Source organism: Cydia pomonella, chromosome 5 (genome assembly GCF_033807575.1).
Source record: "Cydia pomonella isolate Wapato2018A chromosome 5, ilCydPomo1, whole genome shotgun sequence".
NCBI classification, from domain to species: Eukaryota; Metazoa; Arthropoda; class Insecta; order Lepidoptera; family Tortricidae; genus Cydia; species Cydia pomonella.
The window spans coordinates 2,054,855-2,069,333 of record NC_084707.1 but is presented as its reverse complement, the minus strand read 5'-3'; the positions used below and the strand labels follow the sequence as shown (position 1 = coordinate 2,069,333).

At 34.3% G+C, this 14,479-nt stretch overlaps 2 protein-coding genes across 3 annotated transcripts in view; one reads left to right on the top strand and one right to left on the bottom strand.

Annotated features, from left to right (window-relative positions):
* The window catches only part of LOC133518390 (uncharacterized), a 194,504-nt gene that overhangs the window by 22,919 nt on the left and 157,106 nt on the right, over nt 1-14,479 (top strand). The window lies entirely within an intron of this gene.
* Nucleotides 6,965-14,361, bottom strand: LOC133518393 (sodium/potassium-transporting ATPase subunit beta-2-like). Of its 2 annotated transcripts, none has more exons than XM_061852068.1 (7): nt 13,911-14,361; nt 11,825-11,878; nt 10,846-10,959; nt 10,011-10,192; nt 8,577-8,663; nt 8,134-8,365; nt 6,965-7,171 (listed from the first exon to the last, which is right to left on the bottom strand). In XM_061852068.1, the coding sequence occupies exons 1-7, from the start codon at nt 13,972-13,974 to the stop codon at nt 7,068-7,070; spliced, it is 837 nt and encodes a 278-aa protein (XP_061708052.1). In that variant the 5' UTR covers nt 13,975-14,361; the 3' UTR covers nt 6,965-7,067. The 2 variants fall into 2 exon arrangements, with proteins under 2 accessions (XP_061708052.1, XP_061708053.1); XM_061852069.1 differs by having other exon boundaries at nt 8,134-8,353.

Sequence of the window (14,479 nt, the reverse complement as noted above, 5' to 3'; positions counted from 1 at the left end):
GTGGGTAGTTAATAGTTGGAGCAATGAAAATCCGCACTTGATGAGAGAAGACAAATCTCAGTATCAATTCAAGGTTAACTTATGGACGGGCATCTTAAATGGAAATGTAATTGGACCCTTTGAGTTACAAGGAAACCTTAATGGTGATGGCTATTTGACCTTTTTACAAAACGACTTGCCTGAATTATTAGAAGACGTGCCTTTACGTGATTTACAAAACATGTGGTTTCAAAATGATGGTTGCCCAGCTCACTATGCCCGTGCAGTGCGAGAATACTTAAACCAAGAGTATCCAGGGCGTTGGATCGGGCGACTTGGTCCTATCTTGTGGCCACCCCGTTCGCCCGACCTGAACCCCCTGGACTTCTTCTACTGGGGCTGTCTTAAAGACAAAATCTACTCAAAACCCATAGCAACATTGGACGAGCTTCGCCAAAAAATCACACAAGCTGCGGATCATATCAATGGTAGAAGATATGCACGACGGATAAAACGATCATTTCTAAGGCGATGTCATGTCTGTATTAATGCCGGTGGCAGGCAATTTGAACATTTACTGTAGTATTAATAATGTAGTAAATGAATTTAAAAAAAAGGAAAAAAAATTGTACCATTTCTTTGCATTTATTCAACATTTTTCAACAACAAAAATCCTTTTTTGGGTACAGTAAAAGTGATTACCGCCAACATTAAATAATGTCGATTCTTGTTTAAAAATTCGTTGTTTTTTTTTGTGACTAGGTTTCCTAAAGTATTATACCATTTTGGAATCTTGGTTAGTTGCGTCAACTTTTGAAAATAATTGCCATAGTGGTGTCGATACTATTTTTTTACACCATGATGATTGAAAGTGGACTGTAAGAAAAAATCTTTCAAAAGTGTAGGGACAAAATGAATTTTGATTATTTTTTGTGTAAAAACTACATGTATTATGGTATTTTTAAGAACTGTGTTAGATAGCAGGGCTACTAAAGTTTCCAAAAACAAAAACAAAAACAGTAATATTTGAATATTTGTGACATGGTCGTTAAAAATACCATTAGGGATGTCGATTTTCGATGAATTTCATTTTTTTTCTGTAATTTCTAAAATAATTGAGATATATTTTTTTCCTTATTTTTTCTCGACTAATCATAAGCAGCTCCATCCTCTGGTGCCGGCTTATCGTTGAGTTTTGGGACACGTTGTATATAAAATCTTTTTTAATTTTTCTAAGCTAAACTAATGGTTAGATTTATTTGAAATTCGGATTATACATGGCACTAATAGCAATACATTAAAAAGAAAAACAAGGTTCTGACTTATTTACAAAGGCCTAAAAAAATATAAGTATCAAAAGAAACTAAAAAAGTAAAGCACATTTTATTAAAATCCTACAATTTACACCTAAACATAACACTTATAATTACTCATCCTCGTCACTGTCTGTATTAATACTAACATTTATACCTTCGGTCTTGAACAGTGCACAGAGTTTATGGCTATTAGGCCGCGGAATTCTGGATAAAAATCTGCCATACGACAAGTAATATATAATTGCCGCTACATGTGAACAACAACCTACTGTTCTTAACCCATTCGCACATTCACAACAATATTGATCGATTGCTTCTACTCCCGTCTTTTCGCCATCATACTTTATGAAGCATCTATATACCTTCTTAGACATATGCCGAGAATGTATCTGTATTTTACGGTTAATGGTCGTAAGACGAATGGCCTGCATTAGTAAGACATTTTTATCTTGTTGCCACAGATGGATTTTTATGAAAAAAATATATTTCATACAATATTGTATTGTGCATTAAATACCTAAAAATTGAGGTTGTCGCCCTCTTGTAAACAATAAAAAAAAATTTAAACAAAAAAAAATATTTTTTTAGGCCTTTGTAAATAAGTTAGAACTTTGATTTTTTTTTTGAAAATGTATTGCTATTAGTGCCATGTATAATCCGAATTTCAAAGAAATCTAACCATTAGTTTAGCTTAGAAAAATTAAAAAAGATTTTATATATATATATTTTTTTTTAATCCAAACCAAGGGGATTCCAGGCTTGAAATATTGTAAAATGATATCTTATAATAAGACCAATTAACGCTTCTAAGAAAGGTATACATTTCAGCCAGCGGCAGTTTCACTATAGGATTGCGGCTAGACCCTTTTGCATACTTATACATATGTAAGTCGGGTGACAATGCAATATTAAGGTACCATCGAGCTAATCTGATGATGGAGACAGGAGGTGGCCATAAGAACTCTGTGATACTACGCAACCTAATTGTGTTTTTAGAATTGTCTCGACGAGTATTAGTTGCCAGTGGAAAGAAAAGTACAGTCAGAGTTAAAAGCTTGTACAAAAATTAAATTTTTGCCTATTTTTTTTTATTGGAGTAGGGTAACCATTTGGCCACAATCTCACCTGATGGTAAGTGCTGATGCAGTCTAGGATGGATCTTGCTTACCTAAAAGATGTCTAATCACTCTCGATTTAAAAAGATCCAAGTTATAGTGGACTGGGAATAGATTTGCAGGAAGTGAATTGTTACTCCTTAGTCGTTAAGTTTGGTAAACATACTGCAAGCATTGGGCGTTTTATGTTATCCTTGTTGAGTGAGTAATTGAGTATATATCGAAACTTAAAAAAAAGAAAAATAAGTATAAACCTGTATCATATTTTTTTAATACTACATCGGTGGCAAACAAGCGTACGGCCCGCCTGATGATAAACAGTCTCCGTAGCCTGTGTACGCCTGCAACTCCAGAGAGTTACATGCGCGTTGCTGACCCTAACACTACGCACCCTCGTTGAGCTCTGGGTCTAGTGTTATTCGGCTGCGGTTTTCTGTAAGGTGGAGGTACTTCCCCAGTTGGGTTCTGCTCTAGATATGGAATGATATCCGCTGTGCTGCGCCCTACCACACAAAGCGAGATGACATTCACAATGGCCATACCTCTCTTTTGGACGTAGTTTAAGGACGTGCCCGGGTCCGAAGTAATTTTGTATATAAAACATAATTTATTTATATAGAGGTAAGTCTATCTAAAGCTAATCTAGGGCTTCGGTCACACGGACGTGGATCTGCGTGCGATTCCGCTGTGTGAGCGACATGTCCATATTCCATTATATAGCGTGGATCCGCGTCTGTGAGAGGATAGCCAGTATTTTCTTTAATGATAGGTATGTAAAATCATCAGGTTTGTTACGAAACAATGGCTTGCTCTATAACTCTATATCTCTAGGTATTTAAATAAAAGTAAACAAAATCAGCCCTCAAATGGCTCCTTAAGCCAGTTGAGGGTAGATGAAAACATTACATGATCAAATAATGTAGGTTAAAGTCAGGTCGTTCAGTGACAGATCCAGGTGGTTTTGTATTTAGTTGGTTAACCAATAAATATTACAACTACCCACAAAAGTACAAATTGTTTGTTTACTTTTATTTACATACCTAAAGATACAGAGTATAATTGCTCTGTTACTTTTTTACGCTTTTTATAAAAATAGAAGTTATTTTAATTTTAATAAAAAGAAATAAATAAATTTAGTATTTTCAAATACCAATTTAAATGTAACGCTGTTCGAAATTATGACACTGTTGAGTCATCTAAATAATTTCATACAGTTGCCAGTTGTTTGATAGGTATACAGGATGATTCATGAGACGTGAGCAGGACCAAGCCTACACAATCAGTAAATGTTAATGAATCGTTCACCGTCATTTTTAAATAAAACAATCACGCTTTTTTCTATTATCTAACTTTCTTTAAGGACAAATTTGATTACCTACAATCATGGACAAATTGACAAACATAAAACTTCTTTAACCGTTATGACAGCACTTTGATTATGAAGAAAAGAAAATGTCACACTTGAGTGAGATACGATTTTTCGAAAGTAACCAGACTCCGATGACATTCAATTTGTCACTTGTTATGGATAAAACAAAGAGGGTAACCATCCTCATAAATGTCGTAAAAAAAAAATTTTGAGTAGAAAAAAATTATTTAACGTTAATCTCTCAAATACTGGTATGAAACGTTACTGATAACTTATTGAATACGCAGGCTTGATCCTGCTCAGGTCTCCTGAATCACCTGTATAATTAAGTAACCTTTTTTTTCATGGAAAAATTGCATAAAAGGAAATATTAGGTAGGTACATATACATAACAAAAAATCTGAGAGGTTTTCAATACCGTTCTATATGTGTTATAAAGTAATATAATATATCCTGGCGTTTTTTTATATTACTTATAATGTCAAAATGATATACAAAATGTTATAATTAATTAACATAAATTAGCTCCATAATAATGTATTTGATGTCATGGTTCAGACATAAATCATTACCGACCGGAGGGGCACGGTAGTGAAGGTCAAGTCACTAAATGTCAACATTAGTAGCCGGTAGGGAAACATTCTTAATGTTAGGTACTTAAATTTTGACATTAATGTTTACGCTGTATAAGTCACTTAAATACAACTTTATTTCAATTATCTATCTTAAAGTGTTGTTATTGTTCAATAAATAAGATTTAAAAAATTATAATAAAACGATTTAACAGAATGTTAAAATTACCTTACATGGCAATTTAAATTCTAATGAATATACATGTTATAAACTTATAACCGTAGATATAATTGAGCCATTTACAGAAACATGCCAAAGTAGTAAATCGAAAATCAGTAATCATAAGTTTGTTAAGTTTGCCAAACTTATACTTTTTAAAATATAAACCTGGGAACAACAACCTGTTATAATTATAAAATAACTGAGTACAAAAATAAAGATGCCTGTATCTTGACTTCTTACAGTTTTTTTAATACAATGTGTCCCTAGCCATTGGACAAAGCCGAAATGTACATATGCATTAGGGTATTTAGAACCAGTGTACAAAGTATCATAACAGCCGGTGTAGCGGTTTCGAAGAAATTAACAAATTACCAATTTTTACTTTGGAGCAGCCTGTATGTGTTAGTAGTTCCTAAGGTAATATCCTAAAAGAATAGTATGGAACCTTCTTCAACCTTTTTGATAATCTTTTTTATTTATAACACTAATAAGTTTCTGAATTTTGAAAAATGTCATCATTATCAAATATTTCGAACAAATTGTCAAAAACACTGCCAAAGATTAACACAGTGTGTTTCTTTTTGTTGTCGATTATTGCAAATAACTTTTGTTCGAAAATCTTTTTTTTTTCTTTTGTTTAATTAAAAAAATATTAACGTTAGAGCATTCCTGAGAAGTAACCCTACGTGGGATTTCAGGGTTTGTCCAATGTCTAAGGTCACTCTGTATAATTTATACTAAATGTGTGAGAACGTATGATTGGAACTTGGCCCGAAAATGATTAAGTTTAGGTTTAAGTTACCTAAGAACTGAAATTATTATTTAAAAAAGTAGCACTAAGTCATAATGTTAATTAATATTAGGTACTGAATGTTCTGTTTCGAAAAAAACCCAAGAATTTGTGATAGACAGCATTTTCAATAGTAAGTATGTTAAATATTAAACTTGCAGCTTGACTTTTTTTTTAATATTATGATTAAGTATCTATGCATTAAAAATATATAAATATATGTAACACTTTCAATGTGTCCGGGTTAGCGCTGTTCATAACTATGCCAAATTTCAAATCGACAGCTTAAGTAGTTCTCGAGATATTTAACAATGTGACAGACGGACGGACGGACAGAGATACACCATAGGAGTTCGTTTTGTACCTTTTTGGTACGGAACCCTAATAGGTAAATGTGTAATTGTCAATTTAAATGTTGTTTGAATGTAAGCGAGGTGATGTTGCTTGAATTTATGTAATTCTTGATAAATTGTGCAATAAAGTAATAATAAATAAATAAAGATGTTTCAATGGGATTTCGAAAATATCTATACTGGCCTTACAGACTCGGTAGAGCTAAGCCAAGTCAATTTTCACCTCATTTTTATTTAATTATATAAGTAAATAGAATAGAAGATAGATAGAATACTCTTTATTGGCACACCTCAGTAAAAGATACAGCTTGAAGAAAAACGATTGATTAGTGATAGAGGCAGACAACAGGCGGTCTTATCGCTAAAGAGCGATCTCTTCCAGACAACCTTACTAGTACGTACTTAGTTTTTTTTTTCAAGTTTTTTTGAAAATTATTGAAAAACGCTCATTTATATTACTTTTGAAAGCAAAATAATGGAAATAATCGTATATGATTTATAATTGTTACATATTTCCTGTGATTTATTTTTCAAAATAATTTTTTAATTAAAAGACACGTCAAGATAGCTTACCTACCTTTTTTCTAATGCAAAAAAAAAACGAACCATAGGCGTAGGTATTATTTGTAAAAAGCAAAATAAATTTAAATACATAACTGTGCTGCAAAGACAAGGTCTTAAATTTATTAAAACATTGGCTTCACTCGGCCGGTTAGATCAAAAAAGGAAGCAATACTGTTGCTTCTCGGGAGATATCTGTGGCCCTAGTGTAAATTTATTCACAAAACGGGTACGTCACGTCACGCTATCGAATAAATTTACACTAGGGGGTTCTGGATAATATACTATCTCACCGGCCAATAAAAAAACAGTTTATACTTGAAAATTGCGCAAGAATACGTAAACAATTGAATAACGAACAAAATAAATAAACTAATAATTTAAATATAAACAAAATATAATAAATAATAAATAAATTGTTTGTTTGTTTTTTGTTTTTGCGCGCACAAATAGCTCTGTTTTACTATGTAGAAACTACTTAATTTAATAAGCATGATGTTAAAATATTTTCATTAAGGAAACTGTAAGTCTAGTTTTAAGAAAAGTTCCTGTGCTATATATAACTATAAAAGACTGTTTGTTTCTTAAATAAATAAATAAATAAAAAATAAAAAATAAAATAAATCTTAAAATAAACTAAAAAGTAAAAAAATGCTCCTTTTCAAGCATTATGGTGCCCAGAAGACTAGCAGCGTTACCTTTTTGGTTGGCCAATAAAACGATTGAATGATTTTTCAAATGTCAGTTGTAGTTCTAATGCATAGTGGGGCTTGTAGGGATAACTTTAAACTAGTCTACAAATAATTCGAAGGTGGTTCGACCGATGTTGCTAATACCATCGTAGGCGATGTCTCGAGTCCAAATACGACATTCCACATTGATGATCACGCCACCTGTCGAAAAAATGGTAGAACTTAACTAGGTATATTCGACAATCAGTCCATTTAGGACATAAATATAGGTATTTGGTATCAAGAATGAAAGTGAATTTTCCTTTAGGTAAATCTTATCATCCTTTGTACATGTCGTAGGACTAGGAATGGTCACGTCTGAAAATATCGATACGAAAAAAGTGCCACAAATATGTATAGGTACACGACTTTATTGCCCATATATTAAGGTAGTGTATATTAAGGTAGTGTAGGTGTGTATGTAAAAAGCGCTGGTGGCCTAGCGGTAAGAGCGTGCGACTTGCAATCCGGAGGTCGCTGGTTCAAACCCTGGCTCGTACCAATGAGTTTTTCGGAACTTACGTACGAAATATCATTTGATATTTACCAGTCGCTTTTCGGTAAAGGAAAACATCGTGAGGAAACCGGACTAATCCCAACAAGGCCTAGTTTACCCCTCTGGGTTGGAAGGTCAGATGGCAGTCGCTTTCGTAAAAACTAGTGCCTACGCCAAATCTTGGGATTAGTTGTCAAGCGGACCCCAGGCTCCCATGAGCCGTGGCAAAATGCCGGGACAACGCGAGGAAGAAGAAGATATTAAGGTAGTGTATACATATTTTAGGCACATTTTTCGTACCAATATTTTGAGACGTGACTGTACATAACTGCCTAAGAGAAAAATCATCAGTTTAAGTATTTAATTTCGCCCTAAATTGTATTTGTATGTTAATTCTAATTCAGCGCATCAAAGATCTTCATTGATATTAGTCTATTTGTGTCTGGATCTCAATATACCTATATAATTCGCACCAATAAATAAGAAAAGACCAAAAATATACTAAAAATAAGGTAACTAAAATGTGATTTACTTATTCAAGACAAACGTTCATATACATCATTTTTAGCACAGTAAACTGTTTAAAAACCGTACGATTAGAGTAAACTAAGCTTAACTAGGTACTTACGCGTTAAATTCTGAAACAGCACAGCAACCAGCGGCCCTCCATCGTTAGTAGTCAAGCTACTAGCCTCAGTTTTGTCAGCAGTATGTAACCGTCTAATTGGAAACCCTGGAGGCAAGTATTCAGGGATATACCGAATATAACCAACGTTTTCTTCATCAACTGGCGATTTGCCTTTACAAGACACCCATACGTAGTCTTCGAGTTTCGCAGATGGATGATTCTGCAAGGAAAACTATTTTACGGTTTTTACTGATTTATTAAACCATTTTCTTCCGAAAGATTAATATCCAATCAAAGGTAGGTAAGTTATATAGTTTCAAGGTTTAGAAACTCAAAAGAATTCCTTAATTAAACGCAATGCTGATGAGATGATGAAAGGTCAGAGAAGATAGGAATTTTATGATTCCATAAGCCAAGATGTTAATCATGCATATTGGCATTACCAAGCCCTTCTTCAAGTGGTCCGGCATTTCATTTGGGATAGGCAAGTCCACCGAAGTATTGTACGGCTGAGGTGTCCATTGTTCAATCTGTGAAAGGAAAAAAATTGAATCAAGTAATTACTTAAAGAAAGATTTGTTTTTGAAAGCATACATTATAGCTCAACGAGGTTGGGAGGGGGTTAGGGTCGGCAACGTGCATGTAACTCCTCTGGAGTTGCAGGCGTACATAGGCTACGGATACTGCTTACCATCAGACAGGCCGTATGCTTGTTTGCCACCGACGTAGGATTTAAAAAAAAATTAAATTTCAAAATCTCAGTACTGGGTATTAGAATTTTATCATAAGTTTTCATATCCTTTATCACTCTTACAAATTAAAGTCCGCCATAAGTGGTAGGATTCAGGGCGTGCCAAATAATTAAACATAGATACTATATATATATGAACATGTCTGGATAATAATAACTAATTCTGTCTCACTTACAAGTACACGTTTAATAAGTGTATCTCACACAAATTGAATTAACCCTTTTCCAGGCCGCACCAATCTACAAGTTTTTCCCGAAAAATCCAAATATATGTATTCCAATTAATCCAGCTTTAATGATTCATTCGAAGACAAGTACATTTCCTGAAAGTGTAATCTAATTTGAACCTTAAATCGGAATGCTAAAGTTGAAATTTTAATGGCGCGTATGTGGTCGATAAATTGTACTATGCCTAGAAAAAGGATTAGATAAAAATATGTACAAAAATACAGTCATATATATTAACTGTCCCAAACGGCGTGTGTAAACGATATATAGAACCCTCGGCCGGTTTATTGACTTTTTTCTTTGCGAACTTGGCTGACACACTGTCATGTATATAGTGTTGGAAATAGGCCACAAACATAAGCGCCTGCAGTTTTACCACATGTAACGCGACGCAGCGCGTGAGAGTAAATCTCGACTTTTAGGTACATGTTCTTGCCGTATATACGCAGCTAACAACGTTCCATGTTAATCTTGTTTTAAAGTTTTATAATATATTCTTTTTGGTTTTTTCCTCAAAACTCGTATTATTTCATCATATAGAACTGACATAGATCTAGCTAGAGTATCTAGACACAAGGCAGAGTTTCTGGAAAAGGTCGAAATGTAACAACAGTGTGTAGTGTGTATATTTGTGTATTTATCCACGTATTTTTTTCTCATTTCTGCTCAATGTCCGTGTCCATGTGGGCCTAAAGTATTTTACAAATTGAGCCAGCATAGATTTACCTGTCATTTTAACGAAGTGTCAAATTCTTGTTTCTTTTTTGGGAATGTTATGGCTTTATGCTGACCTGGATGCCATTTAAGCAGAATCTCACAGACACTAGAGACAGGTAAAACCTATGCTGGCGCCTACTTTACAAACATTTAAAAGTTTTCAACCCCATTTATAACTTACATGGGCTAGTCTAAGGAACACACAAGGTGTACCCCTGACGTATTCATATAGGGTATCGATGGTACAAGGATGCCAGTACCGCATAGCGTGGGCACAGGATTCAGACCGTCCCGATTCTTCGTGGTAAGGGTGAGTGGAGCACGGTGCGTGGGGTGGATCCTCGGGAGATGGGGTCTCGTATGCTGTAAAATAATATTATAATTTAGTGAACGCTTTAAAAGGGATGTATACCACGTGAACGTCCATACGAAAAGAGACAACGTTTTCCGCTTCTAAATATTTTCCATTCTCTATGTCACAATGAAAAACTAGGTTTTTTCAAAATATGCAAAGCATTTTTTTTTGTTTAAGCGAAATCTTTAAACTTACAATATATTATGCTAAAGCGATCGACATCAAAATGAAAGTGATTTGTAAAGATTTAGTTGGTAATAAACCGTTTTCTCCCAAAATATTTTCATATAAAAATTATCGTTATTTCTTTAGATTCAAAAAGGTACAAACGCGCATGAACGCGCAGCGTGCATGAACTGTAGGAGGCAGCACAGGAGCCGTCAGATTTTTGGCGCGAGGCGTAAATGTGATGTTTATTGTTCCGATGTAGCCCACAAGATGGCAGAACCTACTATGCACAAGAAAACACGTGACGTGTAAATGTACATGTTTATGGTTCCGATTCAGAGCACAAGATGTCAGACCCTCCAACGCGCACGGTCCCTATTCGTCCCTCTTAACGGTGACAAAATGGTCTGGTGCAACCGAAATTAAGAAGAAGAAATAATTACGTATCTTAAACTAACACTAATAAATAAAGATATCTCTACAGTCTACTTACCATTGAGAAATTCGTTTATTTGATGGACCCAGCGGTGCCAGGTCCCTGGCTCAGCAGTTTTAAAATGGATGAGTCGCTGATCATCATCAGCTAGACGTGGCCATGCTTCCAGCTCTACGAAACGAAATAATGACCTGAGGTCAAACATAACTGTAGAGCTGCTGCTCACAATATAAGGGGTAACTAAGCTAATAGTACGAATATAAGTAAGTACATTAAAGTACTAGTAGTAATTTTCTCAAAAGTTTATTGTTCACGACTGCTCCGAGCAGTCTTCATCAAAGTGCAGTTTCGGCAGTTTAATTATAGAAAATATAAACAAATCATTGGACATGATTTAGAAAAATGATTCATCGTCATAGATGGCTTTTCTATGTATATAAGTATGTATTTATTTATATTCGTATGTATTCAAGTAGTTTATTTCAACCAAGTGGCGGGGGGCCTTCCGCTTCCACGCTTCGTCGACAGCCTTAACTTACACTTGCCGACGATGAAGCGTGGAAGCGGAAGGCCCCCCGCCACTTGGTTGACGATGGTCCAAAAAGACCTAATAGTACAAAAGATCGACAAGAATCTAACCAGGAATCGTGCCACCTGGAGGCTTAGGACAAGGAAGGCCGACCTCAAATAGGGATAAAGGTCCAGGATGATGATGATGATTCAAGTAGTTTATTTGTTCTCATGCTGTACATAAGTTCTTACGAAATAAAAGTTACAAATATGAGCCCTGTAAGGAATTGGGGCTAGGTCGATCTGTGTAATATTGTCCCCAAATATTTATTTATTTATTTTACTAGACAGTGAGATAATGTACGTCTTGTGATAAGAAGTTCCATTTTTTTCAGTGTAACATCAAAATCAAAACAACTCGACAATTAATATTCAATTATATATCTGTTGTTACCTATCCTTGTTTTGTACAATCAAGTTTTTATTACTTACGAATATTTTAAATATTTTCATTCAATTATCTTACCAATGTAAGGTGCCTGATAAAACAAGAACGCAAATAGTAGTCCGAGTGAGCATCCTGAAATAGAAAACCGACAGGTAATATAGAAAATGCGTGATATAGGTATATAACGGCGTATACGGCAAACGAACAGGTTTTCGAATGTAAATAATCAATCCAAACTATGTAAGGACCTCGGCCCACAATACAAAAAGTTAGCAGTCTTTGAATCAATGATATTTGAAAATATACTGAAACACACCCAACTTGTCAGTAGATAAAGACGCGCAAATAAAATTGTCTATGATATGCTACTCTTCGCGCCTACATTTTTAAATTTGCCCCCTTTTTTACTGACAAGCTGAGTGTGTTTCAATATAGAAGTGAATTTTGTTTCCAAAACAATAGCGACTGTTCCATAATTTAACAATGTTTCTAATTTCTTTAATCATAGTTTTAGGAAAGTAGTGTTATTAGTACAAATTACCGTACTAGTAAATATCTATTAAGGATCGTGGGACGCTAAGAATAAACAAATAATAATTAGACATTTTTTTAAACGAAATAAGAAAAGGCTTAACTTATATTAAGCAAGAAGCCATACTTACGAGTATGTAATTCATTAGTGTGAAATAGTTTATGTGTCGGAATGATATACCTAGTGACATAATAATTTCCGGACCGAGGTCATTGTGTACAAACTGTTTATTGCCACGGTGTGTAATTGACAAATTTACGACAATGAGCTCATGATGTCCGCCGGCAACCTTTAATAATAACTCCGTAGTTTAAATAAATAAATATTATAGGACATTATTACACAAATTGACTAAGTCCCACAGTAAGCTCAATAAGGCTTGTGTTGAGGGTACTTAGATAACGATATATATAATATATACATATTAATAAATACTTAAATACATAGAAAACACCCATGACTCAGGAACAAATATCCATGCTCATCACACGAACAAATGCCCTTACCAGGATTTGAACCCGGGACCATCAGCTTCGTAGGCAGGGTCACTACCCACTAAGCCAAACCGGTTGTCGTTGTGTAGTTTGTATCTACATAATGTATTTATGCAGATAAATTAGGTAATGTAAATAATCAATATAATTTATATTTCAAAATAAATTGACTTTGTCTGTGCACTACCGTGCACGTGGCTATTATATAGTTGTTACCGTTGTTACGTCTGTAGTTTCATTCTATTTTTAGGGTTCCGTAGTCAACTAGGAACCCTTATAGTTTCGCCATGTCCGTCTGTCTGTCTGTCTGTCCGAGGCTTTGCTCCGTGGTTGTTAGTGCTAGAAAGCTGAAATTCGGCATGGATATATAAATCAATAAAGCCGAAAAAGTCGTACAATAAAATTTAATTTTTTTTTTTTTGAGGGTACCTCCCCTTCACGTAAAGTGGGGGTGAATATTTTTTTTTTGCTTCAACCCTACAGTGTGGGGTATCGTTGGAAAGGTCTTTCAAAACTAATAAGGGTCTTCGACAAACATTTTTTGATAAAGTGAATATATTCGGAGATAATCGCTCCGAAAGAAAAAAAAAAAAACAAAAATTATGAAAAAAATCGTGAAAGTAGAGCTTAAGAAAGACATTAAATGAAAACTATAGCGGACATGATCAGTTTAGCTGTTTTTGAGTTATCGCAAAAAGTTCCCCCTTCATAGTAAAAAGACTTACTTTACCTAATTAGGTACTGATTATGCAAATTTGCCTATTTGTTCAACTCGCGTGAAAGGTACCGTTTCATCCCTTGGTTAACAATTTACTATACTTTAAGCTCCAGTTAAGCTTATTGTGACGGAAGAGTAACTACGGAACCCTACACTGAGCGTGGCCCGACATGCTCTTGGCCGGTTTTTAATTTATTGTGACACTTGCATAAGCATAAGGTTAATTAACCTTATAGCTTTTAAAGTAACATGGCAATAGTATTTTTTTTTTATTTATAGTCCTATCAAATAAGCCAATGATGTAAATAATAATTTTCCCGCCTCGTCAGAAGGCGGGAAAATTATTCGCTCTTATCATAAGTGATGCTTCATTTTACTTAAAAACTCGTAAATTACAGTTGAGCGCCAAAGAAAACTTACCGATTATAACTGAAATAACCAAAACACTAATAATAATGTTGATTGTTCTTTTTTCAAGTCCCATTGTAACACACACACACGTTACCTTATAGCGAATGGTGAATGTCGGGCTGTTTCCCTTAGTTGTTCTAATTAAAAGGCATTTCAACTTTTAGGAGATGATGATTGTTACGAGCAAATAATACGTTTATGTCACCGTTAAATGTAATTTAGTAGTTGTTTGACGATGATAAGCTTATGCTCTGTCGTTTGCGTATGTTTTTGCTATATCCCCTTACGCGGTATACTTTAAGTCCACCTAGGTCCTATATTGTAAGTCGATAATTAATAAGTCATAAATTTCAAACATGCATTTTATTATTACTTATAATTTTAATGTGATTATAATTTTTAATAACATAAAAGATTGTTATCCTTAAGTAATAAGTTATGTATTTTAATAATATTTAAAAGTAATTAAAAATGTTGTAACACGATTAATTCGATACATTGACGCATGCCGCAAGCGACACATGCTAGAGTTACTTGCAGTTACCGGTTAATTCACATCACTGTTTTTTTTCGCTGGT

Bases quoted from the DNA above. Each gene is read 5' to 3' on its own strand.
- LOC133518393 (XM_061852068.1), bottom strand. From the start codon at position 13,974: ATGGGACTTGAAAAAAGAACAATCAACATTATTATTAGTGTTTTGGTT. The intron at 11,879-13,910 runs GTAAGTTTTCTT...TTTCTATTTCAG, and splicing joins GGTTATTTCAGTTATAATCG to GATGCTCACTCGGACTACTA. The intron at 7,172-8,133 runs GTAAGTACCTAG...TTTTTTCGACAG, and splicing joins GCTGTTTCAGAATTTAACGC to GTGGCGTGATCATCAATGTG.